At 43.0% G+C, this 20378-nt stretch overlaps 2 protein-coding genes across 5 annotated transcripts in view; one reads left to right on the forward strand and one right to left on the reverse strand.

Moving 5' to 3' along the window:
- zgc:77486 (uncharacterized protein LOC405808 homolog) overlaps nt 1–13769 on the forward strand; it is a 19969-nt gene extending 6200 nt beyond the window's left edge. The window contains exons 2-7 of one of the 3 annotated variants that reach the window (XM_058389200.1): nt 7853–8074; nt 8162–8261; nt 8595–8722; nt 9107–9214; nt 9722–9755; nt 10657–10797. In XM_058389200.1, coding sequence (XP_058245183.1) covers nt 7915–8074; nt 8162–8261; nt 8595–8722; nt 9107–9214; nt 9722–9744 — 519 coding nt within the window. In that variant the 5' untranslated portion in view covers nt 7853–7914 and the 3' untranslated portion in view covers nt 9745–9755; nt 10657–10797. Of the gene's footprint in view, nt 1–7852; nt 8075–8161; nt 8262–8594; nt 8723–9106; nt 9215–9721; nt 9756–10656 lie in introns of all 3 variants that reach the window. The other 2 variants (XM_058389199.1, XM_058389198.1) reach the window with 2 other exon arrangements.
- Nucleotides 13770–14202: 433 nt separating this feature from the next.
- On the reverse strand, nt 14203–19318 carry ptgesl (prostaglandin E synthase 2-like). 2 transcript variants are annotated; one of them, XR_009204554.1, is made up of 7 exons: nt 19025–19318; nt 16631–16825; nt 16473–16528; nt 16203–16355; nt 15547–15758; nt 14935–15052; nt 14203–14685 (listed from the first exon to the last, which is right to left on the reverse strand). XR_009204554.1 is itself a non-coding variant. In XM_058389197.1 (7 exons), exons 1-7 carry the CDS (start codon nt 19289–19291, stop codon nt 14563–14565), a joined length of 1113 nt encoding a protein of 370 aa, XP_058245180.1. In that variant the 5' UTR covers nt 19292–19317; the 3' UTR covers nt 14203–14562. The 2 variants fall into 2 exon arrangements, 1 of the variants encoding a protein (XP_058245180.1); XM_058389197.1 differs by having other exon boundaries at nt 15558–15758; nt 19025–19317.
- Nucleotides 19319–20378: the final 1060 nt, after the last annotated feature.

A 20378-nucleotide genomic window follows, 5' to 3' on the forward strand; every position in this document is an offset into this window, starting at 1 on the left:
GAAAAGTCCAGTCGTGTGTGTGTGTGTGTGTAGAGAAAAGTCCAGTCGTGTGTGTGTGTGTGTGTAGAGAAAAGTCCAGTCGTGTGTGTGTGTGTGTAGAGAAAAGTCCAGTCGTGTGTGTGTGTGTGTGTAGAGAAAAGTCCAGTCGTGTGTGTGTGTGTGTGTAGAGAAAAGTCTAGTCGTGTGTGTGTGTGTGTGTGTAGAGAAAAGTCCAGTCGTGTGTGTGTGTGTGTAGAGAAAAGTCCAGTCGTGTGTGTGTGTAGAGAAAAGTCCAATCGTGTGTGTGTATGTGTAGAGAAAAGTCCAGTCGTGTGTGTGTGTAGAGAAAAGTCCAGTCGTGTGTGTGTGTGTGTGTAGAGAAAAGTCCAGTCGTGTGTGTGTGTGTGTAGAGAAAAGTCCAGTCGTGTGTGTGTGTGTGTAGAGAAAAGTCCAGTCGTGTGTGTGTGTGTGTAGAGAAAAGTCCAGTCGTGTGTGTGTGTGTGTGTGTAGAGAAAAGTCCAGTCGTGTGTGTGTGTGTGTGTAGAGAAAAGTCCAGTCGTGTGTGTGTGTGTGTGTAGAGAAAAGTCCAGTCGTGTGTGTGTGTGTGTAGAGAAAAGTCCAGTCGTGTGTGTGTGTGTGTGTGTAGAGAAAAGTCCAGTCGTGTGTGTGTGTGTAGAGAAAAGTCCAGTCGTGTGTGTGTATATATGTGGATGCTGTACAGTCGTGTGTGTGTGTGTGTAGAGAAAAGTCCAGTCGTGTGTGTGTGTGTAGAGAAAAGTCCAGTCGTGTGTGTGTATATATGTGGATGCTGTACAGTCGTGTGTGTGTGTGTGTGTGTGTGTGTGTGTGTGTGTGTGTGTGTATATATGTGGATGCTGTACAGTCGTGTGTGTGTGTGTGTGTGTGTGTGTGTGTGTGTGTGTGTATATATGTGGATGCTGTACAGTCGTGTGTGTGTGTGTGTATATATGTGGATGCTGTACAGTCGTGTGTGTGTGTGTGTATATATGTGGATGCTGTACAGTCGTGTGTGTGTATATATGTGGATGCTGTACAGTCGTGTGTGTGTGTGTGTGTGTAGAGAAAAGTCCAGTCGTGTGTGTGTATATATGTGGATGCTGTACAGTCGTGTGTGTGTGTGTGTGTGTGTGTGTGTGTATATATGTGGATGCTGTACAGTCGTGTGTGTGTGTGTGTATATATGTGGATGCTGTACAGTCGTGTGTGTGTGTGTATATATGTGGATGCTGTACAGTCGTGTGTGTGTGTGTGTGTGTATATATGTGGATGCTGTACAGTCGTGTGTGTGTGTGTGTGTGTGTGTGTGTGTGTATATATGTGGATGCTGTACAGTCGTGTGTGTGTGTGTGTGTGTGTTTGTGTATATATGTGGATGCTGTACAGTCAGGTGTGTGTGTGTGTATATATGTGGATGCTGTACAGTCGTGTGTGTGTGTGTGTGTGTGTATATATGTGGATGCTGTACAGTCGTGTGTGTGTGTGTGTATATATGTGGATGCTGTACAGTCGTGTGTGTGTGTGTATATATGTGGATGCTGTACAGTCAGGTGTGTGTGTGTGTATATATGTGGATGCTGTACAGTCGTGTGTGTGTGTGTGTATATATGTGGATGCTGTACAGTCGTGTGTGTGTGTGTGTATATATATGTGGATGCTGTACAGTCGTGTGTGTGTGTGTGTGTGTGTATATATGTGGATGCTGTACAGTCGTGTGTGTGTGTGTGTGTGTTTGTGTATATATGTGGATGCTGTACAGTCGTGTGTGTGTGTGTGTGTGTGTGTATATATGTGGATGCTGTACAGTTGTGTGTGTGTGTGTGTGTGTATATATGTGGATGCTGTACAGTCGTGTGTGTGTGTGTGTGTGTGTGTGTATATATGTGGATGCTGTACAGTCGTGTGTGTGTGTGTGTGTGTGTGTGTATGTATATATGTGGATGCTGTACAGTCGTGTGTGTGTGTGTGTGTGTATATATGTGGATGCTGTACAGTCGTGTGTGTGTGTATATATGTGGATGCTGTACAGTCGTGTGTGTGTGTGTGTGTGTGTGTGTATATATGTGGATGCTGTACAGTCGTGTGTGTGTGTGTGTGTGTGTGTGTGTATATATATGTGGATGCTGTACAGTCGTGTGTGTGTGTGTGTGTGTATATATATGTGGATGCTGTACAGTCGTGTGTGTGTGTGTGTGTGTATATATGTGGATGCTGTACAGTCGTGTGTGTGTGTGTGTGTGTGTGTATATATATATGTGGATGCTGTACAGTCGTGTGTGTGTGTGTGTGTATATATGTGGATGCTGTACAGTCGTGTGTGTGTGTGTGTGTGTATGTGGATGCTGTACAGTCGTGTGTGTGTGTGTGTGTGTATATATATATGTGGATGCTGTACAGTCGTGTGTGTGTGTGTGTGTATATATGTGGATGCTGTACAGTCGTGTGTGTGTGTGTGTGTGTGTGTGTGTGTGTATATATATATGTGGATGCTGTACAGTCGTGTGTGTGTGTGTGTGTATATATGTGGATGCTGTACAGTCGTGTGTGTGTGTGTGTGTGTGTGTGTATATATATATGTGGATGCTGTACAGTCGTGTGTGTGTGTGTGTGTGTGTATATATGTGGATGCTGTACAGTCAGGTGTGTGTGTGTGTGTGTATATATGTGGATGCTGTACAGTCGTGTGTGTGTGTGTGTGTGTGTGTGTGTGTGTATGTATATATGTGGATGCTGTACAGTCGTGTGTGTGTGTGTGTGTATATATGTGGATGCTGTACAGTCGTGTGTGTGTGTGTGTATATATGTGGATGCTGTACAGTCGTGTGTGTGTGTGTGTGTGTGTGTGTATATATGTGGATGCTGTACAGTCGTGTGTGTGTGTGTGTGTGTGTGTATATATGTGGATGCTGTACAGTCGTGTGTGTGTGTGTGTGTGTGTATATATGTGGATGCTGTACAGTCGTGTGTGTGTATATATGTGGATGCTGTACAGTCAGGTGTGTGTGTATATATGTGGATGCTGTACAGTCAGGTGTGTGTGTGTGTGTGTGTATATATGTGGATGCTGTACAGTCGTGTGTGTGTATATATGTGGATGCTGTACAGTCGTGTGTGTGTGTGTATATATGTGGATGCTGTACAGTCGTGTGTGTGTGTGTGTGTGTGTATATATGTGGATGCTGTACAGTCAGGTGTGTGTGTGTGTGTGTGTATGTGGATGCTGTACAGTCGTGTGTGTGTTTGTGTATATATGTGGATGCTGTACAGTCGTGTGTGTGTGTTTGTGTATATATGTGGATGCTGTACAGTCGTGTGTGTGTGTGTATATATGTGGATGCTGTACAGTCGTGTGTGTGTGTGTATATATGTGGATGCTGTACAGTCGTGTGTGTGTGTATATATGTGGATGCTGTACAGTCAGGTGTGTGTGTGTATGTATATATGTGGATGCTGTACAGTCAGGTGTGTGTGTGTGTGTATATATGTGGATGCTGTACAGTCAGGTGTGTGTGTGTATGTATATATGTGGATGCTGTACAGTCGTGTGTGTGTGTGTGTGTGTATATGTGGATGCTGTACAGTCGTGTGCGTGTATATATGTGGATGCTGTACAGTCGTGTGTGTGTGTGTGTGTATATATGTGGATGCTGTACAGTCGTGTGCGTGTATATATGTGGATGCTGTACAGTCGTGTGTGTGTGTGTGTATATATGTGGATGCTGTACAGTCGTGTGTGTGTGTGTATATATGTGGATGCTGTACAGTCGTGTGTGTGTGTGTGTATATATGTGGATGCTGTACAGTCGTGTGTGTGTGTGTGTGTATATATGTGGATGCTGTACAGTCGTGTGTGTGTGTGTGTATATATGTGGATGCTGTACAGTCGTGTGTGTGTGTGTGTGTATATATGTGGATGCTGTACAGTCGTGTGTGTGTGTGTGTGTATATATGTGGATGCTGTACAGTCGTGTGTGTGTGTGTGTGTATATATGTGGATGCTGTACAGTCAGGTGTGTGTGTGTGTGTATATATGTGGATGCTGTACAGTCAGGTGTGTGTGTATATATGTGGATGCTGTACAGTCGTGTGTGTGTGTGTGTGTGTGTGTGTGTGTATATATGTGGATGCTGTACAGTCGTGTGTGTGTGTGTGTATATATGTGGATGCTGTACAGTCGTGTGTGTGTGTGTGTATATATGTGGATGCTGTACAGTCGTGTGTGTGTGTGTGTGTATATATGTGGATGCTGTACAGTCAGGTGTGTGTGTGTGTGTGTGTGTATATATGTGTGTGCAGTACTCAGGTGTGTGTGTGTGTGTATATGTGTGTGCAGTACTCAGGTGTGTGTGTGTGTGTGTGTGTATATATGTGTGTGCAGTACTCAGGTGTGTGTGTGTGTGTGTATATATGTGTGTGCAGTACTCAGGTGTGTGTGTGTTGTGTGTGCAGTACTCAGGTGTGTGTGTGTGTGTATATGTGGATGCTGTACAGTCAGGTGTGTGTGTGTGTGTGTGTATATATGTGGATGCTGTACAGTCAGGTGTGTGTGTGTATATATGTGGATGCTGTACAGTCGTGTGTGTGTGTGTGTGTATATATGTGGATGCTGTACAGTCAGGTGTGTGTGTGTGTGTGTGTATATATGTGGATGCTGTACAGTCAGGTGTGTGTGTGTGTGTATATATGTGGATGCTGTACAGTCAGGTGTGTGTGTGTGTGTGTGTGTATATATGTGGATGCTGTACAGTCAGGTGTGTGTGTGTATATATGTGGATGCTGTACAGTCGTGTGTGTGTGTGTATATATGTGGATGCTGTACAGTCGTGTGTGTGTGTGTGTATATATGTGGATGCTGTACAGTCGTGTGTGTGTGTGTGTGTGTGTATATATGTGGATGCTGTACAGTCGTGTGTGTGTATATATGTGGATGCTGTACAGTCGTGTGTGTGTGTGTGTGTATGTATATATGTGGATGCTGTACAGTCGCGTGTGTGTGTGTATATATGTGGATGCTGTACAGTCGTGTGTGTGTGTGTGTGTGTGTATATATGTGGATGCTGTACAGTCGTGTGTGTGTGTGTGTATATATGTGGATGCTGTACAGTCGTGTGTGTGTGTGTGTGTGTGTATATATGTGGATGCTGTACAGTCGTGTGTGTGTGTGTGTGTGTATATATGTGGATGCTGTACAGTCGTGTGTGTGTGTGTGTGTGTGTGTATATATGTGGATGCTGTACAGTCAGGTGTGTGTGTGTGTGTATATATGTGGATGCTGTACAGTCGTGTGTGTGTGTGTGTGTATATATGTGGATGCTGTACAGTCAGGTGTGTGTGTGTGTGTATATATGTGGATGCTGTACAGTCAGGTGTGTGTGTGTGTGTGTGTGTGTGTATGTATATATGTGGATGCTGTACAGTCGTGTGTGTGTGTATATATGTGGATGCTGTACAGTCGTGTGTGTGTGTGTGTGTGTGTGTGTGTATATATGTGGATGCTGTACAGTCGTGTGTGTGTGTGTGTGTATATATGTGGATGCTGTACAGTCAGGTGTGTGTGTGTATATATGTGGATGCTGTACAGTCGTGTGTGTGTGTGTGTGTGTGTATATATGTGGATGCTGTACAGTCAGGTGTGTGTGTGTGTGTGTATATATGTGGATGCTGTACAGTCGTGTGTGTGTGTATATATGTGGATGCTGTACAGTCAGGTGTGTGTGTGTGTGTGTGTGTGTGTGTGTGTGTGTATATATGTGGATGCTGTACAGTCGTGTGTGTGTGTGTGTGTGTGTATATATGTGGATGCTGTACAGTCAGGTGTGTGTGTGTGTGTGTGTATGTGGATGCTGTACAGTCAGGTGTGTGTGTGTGTGTATATATGTGGATGCTGTACAGTCGTGTGTGTGTGTGTGTGTATATATGTGGATGCTGTACAGTGTGTGTGTGTGTGTGTATATATGTGGATGCTGTACAGTCGTGTGTGTGTGTGTGTGTGTGTGTATATATGTGGATGCTGTACAGTCGTGTGTGTGTGTGTGTGTGTATATATGTGGATGCTGTACAGTCGTGTGTGTGTGTGTGTATATATGTGGATGCAGTACAGTCGTGTGTGTGTGTGTGTATATATGTGGATGCTGTACAGTCGTGTGTGTGTGTGTGTATATATGTGGATGCTGTACAGTCAGGTGTGTGTGTGTGTATATATGTGGATGCTGTACAGTCGTGTGTGTGTGTGTGTGTGTGTGTATATATGTGGATGCTGTACAGTCGTGTGTGTGTGTGTGTATATATGTGGATGCTGTACAGTCGTGTGTGTGTGTGTGTGTGTGTGTATATATGTGGATGCTGTACAGTGTGTGTGTGTGTATATATGTGGATGCTGTACAGTCGTGTGTGTGTGTGTGTGTATATATGTGGATGCTGTACAGTCGTGTGTGTGTGTGTGTGTGTGTGTGTATATATGTGGATGCTGTACAGTCGTGTGTGTGTGTGTGTGTATATATGTGGATGCTGTACAGTCGTGTGTGTGTGTGTGTGTGTGTGTGTGTGTGTGTATATATGTGGATGCTGTACAGTCGTGTGTGTGTGTGTGTGTGTGTGTGTGTATATATGTGGATGCTGTACAGTCGTGTGTGTGTGTGTATATATGTGGATGCTGTACAGTCGTGTGTGTGTGTGTGTGTGTATATATGTGGATGCTGTACAGTCGTGTGTGTGTGTGTATATATGTGGATGCTGTACAGTCAGGTGTGTGTGTGTATGTATATATGTGGATGCTGTACAGTCGTGTGTGTGTGTGTGTGTGTGTGTGTGTGTGTGTGTATATATGTGGATGCTGTACAGTCGTGTGTGTGTGTGTGTGTGTGTGTGTATATATGTGGATGCTGTACAGTCAGGTGTGTGTGTGTGTGTGTGTATGTGGATGCTGTACAGTCGTGTGTGTGTGTTTGTGTATATATGTGGATGCTGTACAGTCGTGTGTGTGTGTGTATATATGTGGATGCTGTACAGTCGTGTGTGTGTGTGTATATATGTGGATGCTGTACAGTCGTGTGTGTGTGTGTGTGTGTATATATGTGGATGCTGTACAGTCGTGTGTGTGTGTGTGTGTATATATGTGGATGCTGTACAGTCGTGTGTGTGTGTGTGTATATATGTGGATGCTGTACAGTCGTGTGTGTGTGTGTGTGTGTGTGTATATATGTGGATGCTGTACAGTCGTGTGTGTGTGTGTGTGTGTGTGTATATATGTGGATGCTGTACAGTCAGGTGTGTGTGTGTATGTATATATGTGGATGCTGTACAGTCGTGTGTGTGTGTGTGTGTGTGTGTGTGTGTATATATGTGGATGCTGTACAGTCGTGTGTGTGTGTGTGTATATATGTGGATGCTGTACAGTCGTGTGTGTAGAGAGAAATGTCATGCTTTTTATTTGTTGTTTTATTCTGTTTTAAATCTTTGAAATATTTTTCTGTTTATTTGACATTTTTATATTTATAATATTTACAATGCAGAAGTATATTTTAATTATATCATGATATTAAATTCTCATTAAACTCTTTTTTTTTAACGTTTGTTCTGAAAAAAAAAACACTTTTTCTCTGTCTGTATGTATGTATGTGTTTGTCTGTCTATGTCTCTGTCTGTCTGTGACTGTCTGTCTCTGTCTGTCTGTCTCTGTTCTTTCTCTGTCTGTCTCTGTTCTTTCTCTGTCTGTCTCTGTTCTTTCTCTGTCTGTCTCTGTTCTTTCTCTGTCTGTCTATGTCTACCTTGTGTGTGGTTGTTGTACATGTTGTGTATTTTTATTGGGTGTTAAAATCGAACACTCTCTAATGTCTCTAACTCTGTTATCTCCCAGACCTGCCCTCTCCCACCCCCCCTTCATCCCCCCTCCCTTTTTTTTTCCTCCGAGAGTGAGCGATGGCACAGGAGACGAATCAGACGCAGGTTCCGATGCTTTGCACCACGGGCTGCGGCTTCTACGGGAATCCCCGTACCAACGGCATGTGCTCGGTCTGCTATAAGGAGCACCTGCAGAGGCAGCAGGCAGGCGGGCGGAGCAGCCCACCAGGTGATAAAGGTGAGAGAGAGAGTGATGGAGATGGAGCTTTGGAGTTTTGTCGTGATGTTCAGCAGCTAATGTTTTTCTTCCTAAATGCTTCTCCAGCTGCCTCGTCTCCATCAGGGTCTCCCGGAGCTCCCAGTGTAACCGTAGAGACGGAACCTGACCCCGTGTCTGAAGCGCTGCCTCCTTCAGAGGAGAACAGGTAGAAGGCAGAGTTTTCCCAATATCTATGAGCAAAAAATAAAATGTACGTTGTTTAAAAAGTAAATTTTGTTGAAAAAGAAAATCATGTAATCCTGAGACAGTATTGATCTCTATTTCCCCCAGTGACACAAGCCTTCAGCTGAGGGGCGTGTCCTTGTAAAACGTTAATATGATGGCGGACAGAACAAAGTTGAATAACGACGTGTCTTGACCACAATACACAACATTTCTAAAACCAACCCGAAAAGATTCACACACAAATTAGTAGAGTTTCTGTGTGTGTGTGTGTGTGTGTGTGTGTGTGTGTGTGTGTGTGTGCGTGCAATTACAGCAGCTCGTCCAGTCCGGTCACCCAGCAGATGACTGCCATGAGCATCTCCCAGGACACCGCAGCCACAGACTCGGACCGAGCCGACGCCGAGGAGGAAGAGGAAGACAAAGCATCACCCAAAAGCACAGGTCAGTATCTCTGTCTGTCTATCTATATCTGTTTTTTCTTTCTATTTATCTATGTCTGTATCTATGTATGTCTATGTCTGTCTGTCCATCTGTTTCTGTGTCTCTGTCTGTCTGTCTGTCTATGTATGTCTCTGTCTGTCTGTATGTATATTTGTCTGGCTGTCTGTCTGTATGTATATTTGTCTGTCTATCTGTCTCTGTCTGTATGTATATATGTCTGTCTGTCTCTGTCTGTCTATATCTGTTTATCTAATTTAACGTTCCTTTTACAGTCTTATGCGTCTCCAGACCTCTATGGGGTTTATTTCTTATAAGACAGACAGAGAGGAAAAAAAAGTAATATGGTTCCCCTTTATTTTATTTATTTATATTTTGTTATCTCAGGTCCGGCCACAGAAGCAGCACAGACCTCCTCAGATGGAGATCAGACCCCTGACAAGAACAAGAAGAAGAACCGATGCTTCAGCTGCAAAAAAAAAGTTGGACTCACAGGTCAGTCATAAAACAGAGTTAATGCTTGTTATGGTGATGGTGGGGACGAGGGGGTTGGGGGGGTGTTTGTGTCTGTTTATCTCATCATCACCTCTGTCTCAAAAATCTGTAGGGAGGAAAAAAACTCAGTAACCTGTGAGATCCTTCGCTTTAAGCTACTTAACTATCGCGCTGAAAATGACCTTGCTAACCACAACATTGTTGTACAGACGCAGTGTAGATTAGCGCAGCGCTGCCCAGTGCTGGATTCTGATTGGTCAGAAGGTGTTGCTGAATCGTCTCTAACTGCAGCTCTGACAGGTTTAGTGATGTTCTGATACGTTAGCGTTTCCGTCGCAGGCGCGTGTGAGGTGTATAAAACGGTGGAAGTTATTTAACGGTAGCGTTGTGAAGGAGGAGTCTCCAGCGGCAGCGCTTTGTAACCGTTGTCCCACATTTTCAGGACAGGAGTTTGCGCGTCACGGTTATTTGTAACAAGCTGCTTTTTTCTGTCTTATTAACTTCAAGAGAGAAAAAAGAGAGACTGGTGAGCGGCTCTAATGTAAGTGAGATCAGGAACTCACCTGTTTCATGGACGTTCCACAACATTCACTGTAGCTGTAAATGGATAAAAACTATGAAGTGGCTTCAATAAATAAAAATAATAACTGCTGCTTAATCACATCACCTGAATAATCTCTCTCTCTCTCTCTCTCTCTCTCTCTCTCTCTCTCTCTCTCTCTCTCTCTCTCGCTCGCTCGCTCTCTCTCTCTCTCTCTCTCTCTCTCTCTTTGCCCCCCTCCACCATTCTGTCTGTTTCATTCACTTCCGCCTCTCCCTCTTTCTCTCTGGCACTTTGTCTTTCTCTCTCTCTCTCTCTCTCTCTCTCTCTCTCTCTCTCTCTCTCTCTCTCACACACTCTCTCACTTTGTCATCCCCCCACCAAACTGTCTCCCTTTTGCCCCCCCAACCACCCCCCCTCTCTCTGCCCCCCTCCCCCTGCCAATCTGTCTCACTTACTCTGTTTCTTTTGGCGCCTCTGTCTGTCTCTCTTTCTCTCTAACTTCCTCTCTGGTACTTTCTCTCTCTCTCTCTCTGCCCCCCCCCACTCTGTCTCACTTACTCTGTTTCTTTTGGCCTCTCTGTCTGTCTGTCTGTCTCTCTCTCTAACTTCCTCTCTGGTACTTTGTCTCTCTCCCTCACTCTCTCTCTGTCTCTGCCCTTCCCTCCCCCCACCAATCTGTCTCACTTACTCTGTCTCTTGTCCCCCCTCTCTCTCTCTCTAACTTTCTCTCTGGTACTATGTCTCTCTCTCTCTCTCTATCTCTCTGTCTGTCTCTCTTTCTCTCTCTCTCTCTGTCTGTCTGTCTCTCTGTCTCACTCTGTCTCACTCTGTCTCACTCACTGTCTGCTCTCTGTCTGTCTGTCTGTCTCTCTCTCTCTCTCTCTCTCTCTCTCTCTAGGCTTTGACTGTCGCTGTGGTAACCTGTTCTGCGCCATCCACCGCTACTCGGACAAACATGACTGTCCGTACGACTACAGAGGAGCGGCGGCCGCTCAGATCCGCAAAGAGAACCCCATCGTGGTGGCAGAGAAGATCCAGAAGTTATGAGGACTGATTTTAAAAAAACGAATGAACGGACACGTGCTGACCTGCAGGTTTAATCAGAACAACGACGGCACCGATCTCTGATCCGGCTTCTTTTCTCTGCGGGAGGAAGAAGCGCTGCACACCTCGCTCCTGACTCTCTCTCTCTCTCTTAGACTGATGTAACTGTGTGTGTGTGTGTGTGTGTGTGTGTGTGTGTGGTTGAGAGTCAGGGGGAGCACTCGTGGGTCTGGTGGGCGTTTTTTTTTGGGATGGAGGGAGGATCTCTATAAAAAAGAGAGTGGGAGGTTTAATGGGTGGAGCTTTCATCCTTTTAGTCCTTTTATGATTTATTATAATTTTTTTTCTTGAAGTGTCATTGATTTATCAGTTTCCAGAGCTTTTCTTCCGAACCTGAGCAAGTTTCATTCCCTCTTTTTTTCCCCGTTTTTCCAAGCGTATGAAAGCCTTTTCAGAGGATCTATATTAATATATTGTAGTTAGCTCATTGTGTGATTGCATCCTATTTATTATTATTATTATTTTAGGTTGTTTTTATATATATATATATATATATATATATATATATATAATCTGCTCGAGTTGTCGGAAGAGTGTGTAGCGAGCGGAAAACAATACTCTTGTCCTTTTTATATAAACTTCCGATTACGTGACGCTGCCGAACCACAGACAGGAGACCGTCCGCCAAACTCTGAGACGATCTGAGCACGAGCGCCGGAGGAAAGTCGGACAGTAGATCGGATCTCAGACGCCGTCGCTAATTCCTCTTATCCCGACCACAAATATTCCTGACCACCAGCAGACTGAGTGAATGGTGGACGCATGGTAAAAAAAAAAAAAAAAAAAATGTGAACACACCGTGCTTTTGATGATGTCACACAGGAAGTCGTCACTGCTTCCAGGGAAGACGGACGAGACCACGCAGACGTCACCATGCGCCACTTAGCCAAACTGCAGATTCCTGCTAATTTAATAGGTTTATACGATACATCACACCGCACAATACTGTTCTTATTTTCCCGAACATCATGATGTGATATCGTAAAACCACAATATAAAAATATCTTCCTTTTTTTTCGGTCAAATGTGTGTATATATACCACATGGTTACTTTATCCTTATAGTTATAATCCAGCGTAGAACGTGATGAGGCTAGACGATGTGCAGACGCAGACGAGGGTGAGATAATACTTAATAAACTTCGTGTATCTTCTCGTATGTATGTATCCAGTGCTGATCTGCTACTCGTATCCAAGCAGAGAAATGAAGGATGTGTGTGTGTGTGTTATTTAGTTAAAAGGGCTGATGTGAGAGGGTGGGGGAAGGAGTGCAGGGCCGGGTCGCAGGGTTTCTACAGTATTCATCTTTAAACGTCAGCATATAGTTTTGAGGGCCACTCGCCTTCTCTAACCCCCCACACCCCACACCCCAAACGTTGCTCATCTAAATCCTAGACAATTCCCAAATCCATTGCTTTGTAGTTTTTTTTTTTTTTTACTTAACAAAGGCACAAAAAACTCTTATAGGATGATTTTGTTTCTAAATTCTTTATCTGAAACTGCTCAAGATCCGTCCACAAGCTTCGAACTCGACACATGACACAGCTGCCCATCACTTGAAGGGGGCGGGGTTTTAAACAGCAAGAAACGTGTGATCGGTGTGTCTGAGTAGGGGGTGGGTGGGGGGGTGTCGAACGTCTTATTGTCGTTTGTTTAAATAAAAGATGGCGTCCAAGCAAATTCACACAGAATCAGAACGGCGTGTTTAACAGAAATCCAAAATTTAGGAAGTTCAGAAATCGCTTAAGACTCGTCCAGTTGTTGCGTTTATAATATAGAAAACGTCCAGTGAAGAAAAAGAGGCTGAAAAGAACTAAACCCTCGTGCTTCACCGTGATGAACGTAGAGCTTTGTTCCAAGGCTGAGGGAGAACTGTTCTGAAGTCTCCAGCATTCTGTTTTTCTTCTCATCACTCTTCCAGATCATCCACCTCTCACTCCATCACACAGCTTCCATCTCTCCTTACCTGCTCACTGGCTAACTTTGGCCTTGTTTTGCTAGCTCCTTCATGGAGCTGTTCATGCTCCGGTGTGTTCAGGAGTGTGTGTGTGTGTGAGATCCTCCAGGATCAGGTGTATTTTCTACACGCAGGATCAGGACTCCATCTCCAGCAGAACTCGTTTTAAAGGTCTTGGACACTTCCATACGCCTCCTTTAGTTATTTATCAGTCAATAAAAAAAAAAGAGGAGGAGGAGGGGGTGTGAATACTTACGCATGGTGCATATCCTATGATTAGGTGTGTTTGGGTGGGATTAGTACTAATCACAGCAGATGTGATCAAGCACAAGCTTCACAGCTGTTCTTATAGATCTGGTCAGCTTTAGAGGCTTAATGTGTTGAGAAAAAAAATTTATTAATAAAATTCAGGATTAATTAAGGAGCTCATTTGCATTGAGCCGTATCCTAGCGACGGCGATTACACAGACATCACACAGCGCTAATATTCATGTTTAAATGAAAAAATTAACGAAGTGATTGAACTGAAGGAAAACATTTAGTTGTTTTTATTATTATTATTTTTTCTTAAATATATGTCTCTCTCTGATCATTAGGAAAAAAAACAAAAACATCTTTGTGTCACGTGTTTTGCGGAAACGTGCGCTAACCCGTCGATCTGACCAGAGTGTGTGTGCTGAATGTAAACGTTGTGATGTGACGTGCCGCAGGATACCTCAGAAACGCACGTGACGAACAGATCCAGCTCTCTTCTATATTCAGAAAGAAAGAAACTGAGTGCAGTTTTTACGTTTGTTGAATTTGTTTACCTGAACCGCCGCCCCCCCCAACCCGGTCGCCCGTGACACACCCTCAATTATTTTATTTTTATTTTATTTTTCCATTTTAGTTTTTTTTTTGATGTGTAAGAGTAAGTATAAACACAATAAAAAATCAAAGTTTATTTTAAAATGGCCGCCGTGTGGAGCTGCTTTTCTTCTCAGGATTTGTTTTTATTCTGGTTTTATCCGAGCAACACGACGACATCATCAGGATGGTCATCAAAAAAAATCTTTTTTTATTAATGACAAATTCTGACAAACTTTTTTTTAATTGTCAAAACTTTTTAAATTCCTTTTTTATTGAGGATGACCCGTTTATACACACAACTCGATCAAAAAATGTGCAGAACGTTCGTTACAATTTACATCGATATTACAGTAAAATGTGTTTTTATTTATTATACATTATTATACATCGTTAGTATAATCAACTTTTTATTTTCTTTTAAACATTCATTCACAGATTTTTCAAACTCTTGCACACTTTGAACAGTGAAATTTCTCATGATGCCAAGAAACTCCACCCACTGTGTTTCAGAGATTTGTTTTTATTTGTGTGTGTGTGTGTGTGTGTGTGTGTGTGTGTGTGTGTGTGTGAGAGACACATTTGGTGCTCAGTTGAAGGGGTGGCATTACTTTACATGTCAATTATGGAGAATTATAAAGTCCGACCAGGAGGCAGAAGCGTCGTTACTCTTTATTTAATAGATATATAACGGGGAGAGAGAGAGAGAGAGAGAGAGAGAGGGAGAGAGGAATAAATGTTCAGAATCAGATAAAGTGAAGCCCAGTGAGGATGAATGACCCAAGAAGAAATGAGAGATGATGGTCAGGAGAATTTCCCAAGTTCTCACTGCAGACCCCTGAAACACCGCCGCCCTGAGTCGTTCTGTCAAAAGGAACCGTGTGTGTGTCAGTGTCGGTCACTCGGGATGATGGTGCATGGCATTCTGCATGCGTCCGTACCACTTCTTCACTTTTGTGTTCTCCATCATGTCGTCAAAAGCCTGAAGACCCTCCATGACCCTCAGAACACCGAACACCGCCTACACACACACAGAGATGAGGTTCACATGAAGAGACAGATGGATGAGGAAAAGAGAGAGACAGGGAGAGACAGAGACAGAGATGGAAACAGTGAGAGAGAGAGAGAGAGAAACGGAGAGAGAATGAGACGGAGAGAGAGAGTGACAGAGACACAGACAGCAGCTAAAATAGAAATACCTCTACAATGCATCATTTATATTCACAAATACATAGAAATTACACACAGTTCTGTCATTTATTTATTTTACCAGATCGGCGAGGTTGGGTTTTTCTCCTCCCATGAATTTCTTGCTCTTGCCGATGGCCGACACCCACTCATCCACCGCCTTGTACAGGTCCTGCCTCACATCATCCTGCAGATTGTGTCTTAGGACACGAAGGAATAAAAAAATGAATAAATAAATCGGAACATTAATCATCACATCAGGCTGGAGCTCAGAGACGTGACTAAAATATCGTAACGGGAGATGGAGGTGTCTCAGCTACTAAAAAAAATAATAATAATAAAAAATAATAACAGTGATATTATTTAACTTCAACATTTAATACGAACCATTTCAGAAATAAATACAATTATTCTAAAATTATATATTTTTAAATATTTATTTAAAAAATGAGAAAGAAAAAAAACTTTTACATACTGAAATATTAAACATTTTAAACAGTTTTAATTTTTTTAAGGAAGTTATATTTTATATGAATTTTTAATATAAACCATTTCAGAAATGTATAAGATTATTCTAAAAATATTGTTTTTAATATTTATTTAAAAAATTGCTAAAAATATTTAAAAATAAAAAGGAGAAAAAAAACTTTACAAACTGAAATATTAAAAAATTGAAGCAGGAGGAAATTCTGACCTTTTACTGACCTGCTCTTGAGGCGTTTGGAGATGAGCCACATGGCCGCCGCTCCCACGTACTTGGCGAAGAAGCCCTCGAAGGCGCCGAACTTTCCCTCGCGGACGATGTAGTCAAAGGACGCCAGAGCCTCGGCCGGGGTCCGGTACACGTTGGGGGAGATGAGGTGCACCAGCCAGTCGTCTGCCCACTTACGCCATTTTATTTCCTCTCTGAGAATGCACACACACACACACACACACACACACTAATTCATCATGTGTGTTATTTTGTATAACATTCTGTTCAGACTGATGGAGAAAATCCAGCTACGATCGAAACATGAAAACATAGAAATGATAAAACAACTGCAACAACTTCAAACAAACATTATTAAATAAGGAGTGAGAGTGCTTTTAAAAAATAAATCTTAGTAAAGAAAGAAAGAAAGAAAGAAAGAAAGAGTAAAAGAAAAAGGAAAAAAAGAAAGAAAACCAAATGTGTGTGTGTGAGAGAGAGAGAGAGAGAGAGAGAGAGAGAGAGAGGGAATGTGTGTGTGTGTGAGACAGAGAGAGAGAGGGAGTGTGTGTGTGTGAGACAGAGAGAGAGAGTGTGTGAGTGTGTGTGTGTGTGTGTGAGACAGAGAGAGAGAGTGTGTGAGTGTGTGTGTCTCTCACTGTCTGGACGTTTTCTCTGGATAGAACTGTGTGTGTTTGGTCTCATCCACCATCACCCAGTACTTGTTTCCGAACTCGGTCACGTCTTTGCCGCTGTGGTTCTTGGCCTTCATCTCAGGATAACAGGCCAGGATCTCCGGAACATTCTTCTCCCTGCGGAGCCGCGGTTCAAGCCGAGTGTTAGTCATGCGCCGAGCCGCCGTAAAGGACGAGTCTAGGGTCAGGGTCAGGGTCAGGGTCAGGGTCAGGGTCAGGGTCAGGGTCACTCACCTGCTGATCAGGTATGTCATCAGAGTGCTGATGATCACTGATGAGTCATTCAGCTGCTGCTCCGGAGAGGGGCGGGGCAGAAAGGCGGAGTTTAACAAACACACACAAACACAAAGGAAGAGGAAAAAACTCCCGGGAAAATATCACACTACACTTACCACGCTCCCGTTCACCATCAGGATGGGAACTTTTCTGTAGGTGGACCACTTGATCTCCTGACGCATGACGGGGTTGACCTCCACCACTTCATACGGGAGGTCATGGTAGTCCAGGAAGGCGCGCACTTTACTGCAGAATGGACAGGTTTTATACTGATACAGCGTCAGCTTCAGATCCCATCGCTCATCACCTGCCTGGAAAACACACACACACACACACACACACTTCTAATCACGCTTTTAATCAACACTCCTCCGTCATCAGGTACCACTCAAACTCAAAGTTGTCTCAGAGAGCAATTTGTTCATTTCAAACTAATCCTCAATATGACTCTGGAACAATGAGTCGTCTCAGAGAGGGATTTGTTCATTGTGAATGAATCCTGAATATGATTCAGGAACAACGAGTCGTCTCAGAGAGCAATTCATTCATTTTGTAATGACCACGCATGCACAACATCCTATAGGTCCTGTACGGGAAACATGATTAGTTCATCTCCTGAGTCGTTCGTTCATCACGTGACAGCCTCATAGGCTTCGGCCCTGCAATCTGTGGAGGAAAGAGAAATGATTCAACTCCCGAGTCTCCGTACCCGAGTCGCTTGTTCGTTTGTTCATCACGTGACCACTTCCTGGATCGGTATCTTACAGTCAATAACACTAATGTAATGTTATATAATATTTAGGAATTATCATAAAATTATCAAAAGTATCAAAAGTTCTCTTCTTCTTCCTGTGAGTCTCGTTTCGGTAGATTTATGGTTTTGTCTTATTCTAAATGTGATCAACGTTTGCGTAATTAGATGTGTTGAGGTCACTGGCTATTAACACGGAACACTGTAATTATATTCTGCTAAAATGTTGAGGTTCTCTTTGGGAGTGACACGGTTGGACAGGATTAGGAACGAGTACATCAGAGGGACAGCTCATGTTGGACATTTGGGGGACAAAGTTAGGGAGGACAGATGGTTAAGATGGTTTGGACATGTCCAGAGGAGGGAGAGTGAGTATATTGGTAGGAGAATGTTGGACATGGAGCTGCCAGGCAGGAGGCAAAGAGGAAGGCCAAAGAGGAGGAATATGGATGTAATAAATGAGGATATGAAGCTAGTGGGTGTAAGTGTTGAGGATGCAGAAGATAGGGATAGGTGGAGAGAGATGATTCGCTGTGGAGACCCCTGAAGGGAATATATATTTATATTTCAAAGTCAAAAGTCAAAGTCAAAGAAGCTTTATTGTCACTTCAACCATATATAGCAGATGCAGTACACAGTGAAGTGAAACAACGTTCCTCCTAGACCAGAGGTGCTACACAGAACACAAACAAAGTACAGTGACGCAGACAAACATAGAGCTATAACATAGAGATAAAAAAATTAAACTATACTTAAGGTGCAGTCTTTAAGAACTGGACATACAACAGAAGTGCACAGGAAGACAAGACAAGACAAGACAAGACAAGACAGTGCAGACAAACAACATATAGGCCGACTTTGTGCAATGAACAAGACAATGTGCAAAGAACAGTGTATACAGTGACTGCAGATATTAAAGCGACACATGTAAACAGGATTAATATAAATATATATAAATGTAAAGTGGCATGTGCGTGCAAACAGGACAATTTAGTGTGTGTGTCTGACTATGTCCAGCACAGTTCAGTTCTTTTTTTTTGTGCATGTGTGTTATGTATGTGTGTGTGTGTGTGTGTGTGTGTGTGTGTGTGTGTGTGTGTGTCCGTGTCCAGCACAAGTTCAGTTCTCCTCTGAGATCAGATCTTGGTTGTACGTGTGTGTGTGTGTGTGTGTGTGTGTGCGTATGTCCAGTTCAGCTCAGTTCTTTGTTGAGATACCTGATTGCCTGAGGGAAGAAACTGTTTAACAGTCTGGTTGTGCGGGTCCGAATGCTTCGGTACCTCTTACCGAATGGCAGAAGGGTGAAGAGTATTCTCTGAAAGAGTATTCTGCTGAAATGAATTTAATGACTCGAAAAAAAAAGATTCGAAGATCCGACTCAGTAAAATGATCCGAACTTTCCATAATTACTGTCTTCACTCCCATTGGCAGTCGCTGCACTGGATTTGCATAAAGTTCAACTTTTCTCAGGTCGATGGACACGCCCACATTTGGTCACCGACGCGAGGAGGCGCATCCAAATCCATACAATATTCCTGACCGGAAGTCAGTTTTCCAGACGCGTTTCCTCAGTGATTTAATACACTTTTGTTTAAGGCCACGTCTTATCTCTTTTTACATTTTAGACATCATTCGAGTTACTCGTACAAATAAGTAATAAAAAATAACCGATTATTGCTCCTTCAAGTGCATGAATGTTATGATCAGAGGTTATTAATATTAATAACACGGTTGTTATAGTGATATCAGAGTGACCTACCTTGTGCTGGTCAGCGTGGTGACTCTGCACCGTGTGTTTAACTGTGTGGTACAAGCCGAGTCCACCTCCGAGCAGGAACGCACACCTGAGCGCCGCTCCGCCGCTTCCGGTCCGCCTCACGGCGCGTGCAAACCCGTGCACGGAGCCGCTGTGAGCTCGCGCGGAGATCCTCCCGGAAAGCAGCACCGGATTCCCGGCTGGGAAACTCCTGCTGTGTGAAATCAGCCGGCCGACCTTCCCCAAGCTCCTCGCGCAAGACGCCGCCATCTTGCTGTGACGTCACAACCCCAGCCGCGCACGCGACACCCACGCTGAAATGAAACTACACGGTCTCTTACGATCTTAAAGAAATAACCTGCTTTTTTTATGATTATATTTCTCACGTATATAACTCTCACGTTTTATTAAAGCTGCTGACACTGTTCATTATATGAATGAGATCTTAATTTTACTGATTTATTGCTTATAATAATAATAATAATAATAATAATAATAATAATAATAATAATAATGACATCCATGATGCTGCTTTCACAAAAAATTATTATTATAATTGTTGTTATTATTATTATTATTATTATTATTATTATTATTATTACTAAATGGAGTCATGCTAAACTGTATTTAAGGTTTTTCAAAAGCTTACACATGGAAACGTTTTCTCTGTGTATTCATAAAATATTATCATTCATTTCTCGTAATATCAGATGTATCAATCAATCAATCAATCAAAACTTTATTAGAGACTCAAGGTCCAATATTTAAAAATACACAAAAAAAAAAACAGAAAACACACACAAAAGAAAAACAGAAACGTGTAAATTGATGCGTATATTCTTTTTACACTTCTTGTTTCAAATGTTTAAACTTTTTATACTTCATTATACAAGTTTATACTTGAAATTTCCTGACTTAATTCGACGATTTAATCATCAAAAAAATAGTCATATTTGGGTGGCTCAGTGGTCAGCACTGTTGCCTCACAGCAAGAAAGTCCTGGTTGGAATCCCAGGTTCCAACAGGGCAGGGGCCTTTCTGTGTGGAGTTTGCATGTTCTCCCCGTACCTGTGTGGGTTTACTCCAGGTACTCCGGTTTCCTCCCACAGTCAAAAACATGTACATTAGGTTGATTGGTACTTCTAAATTGCCCATAGGAGTGTGTGTATGGTTGTCTGTCTATATGTGGCCCTGTGGTGGACTGGTGACCTGTCCAGGGTCCTTTCACCCAATGTGTGCTAGGATAGACTCCAGCAGACCCCTGTGACCCTAATTAGGAATAAAGCGGGTATAGACAATGGATGGATAAAATATTGTCATATTTCCCATATCAGGTGTTTCACTCTGTATTGCTGCT

The sequence above is a fragment of the Hemibagrus wyckioides genome, linkage group LG05 (genome assembly GCF_019097595.1).
Source record: "Hemibagrus wyckioides isolate EC202008001 linkage group LG05, SWU_Hwy_1.0, whole genome shotgun sequence".
NCBI lineage: Eukaryota > Metazoa > Chordata > Actinopteri > Siluriformes > Bagridae > Hemibagrus > Hemibagrus wyckioides.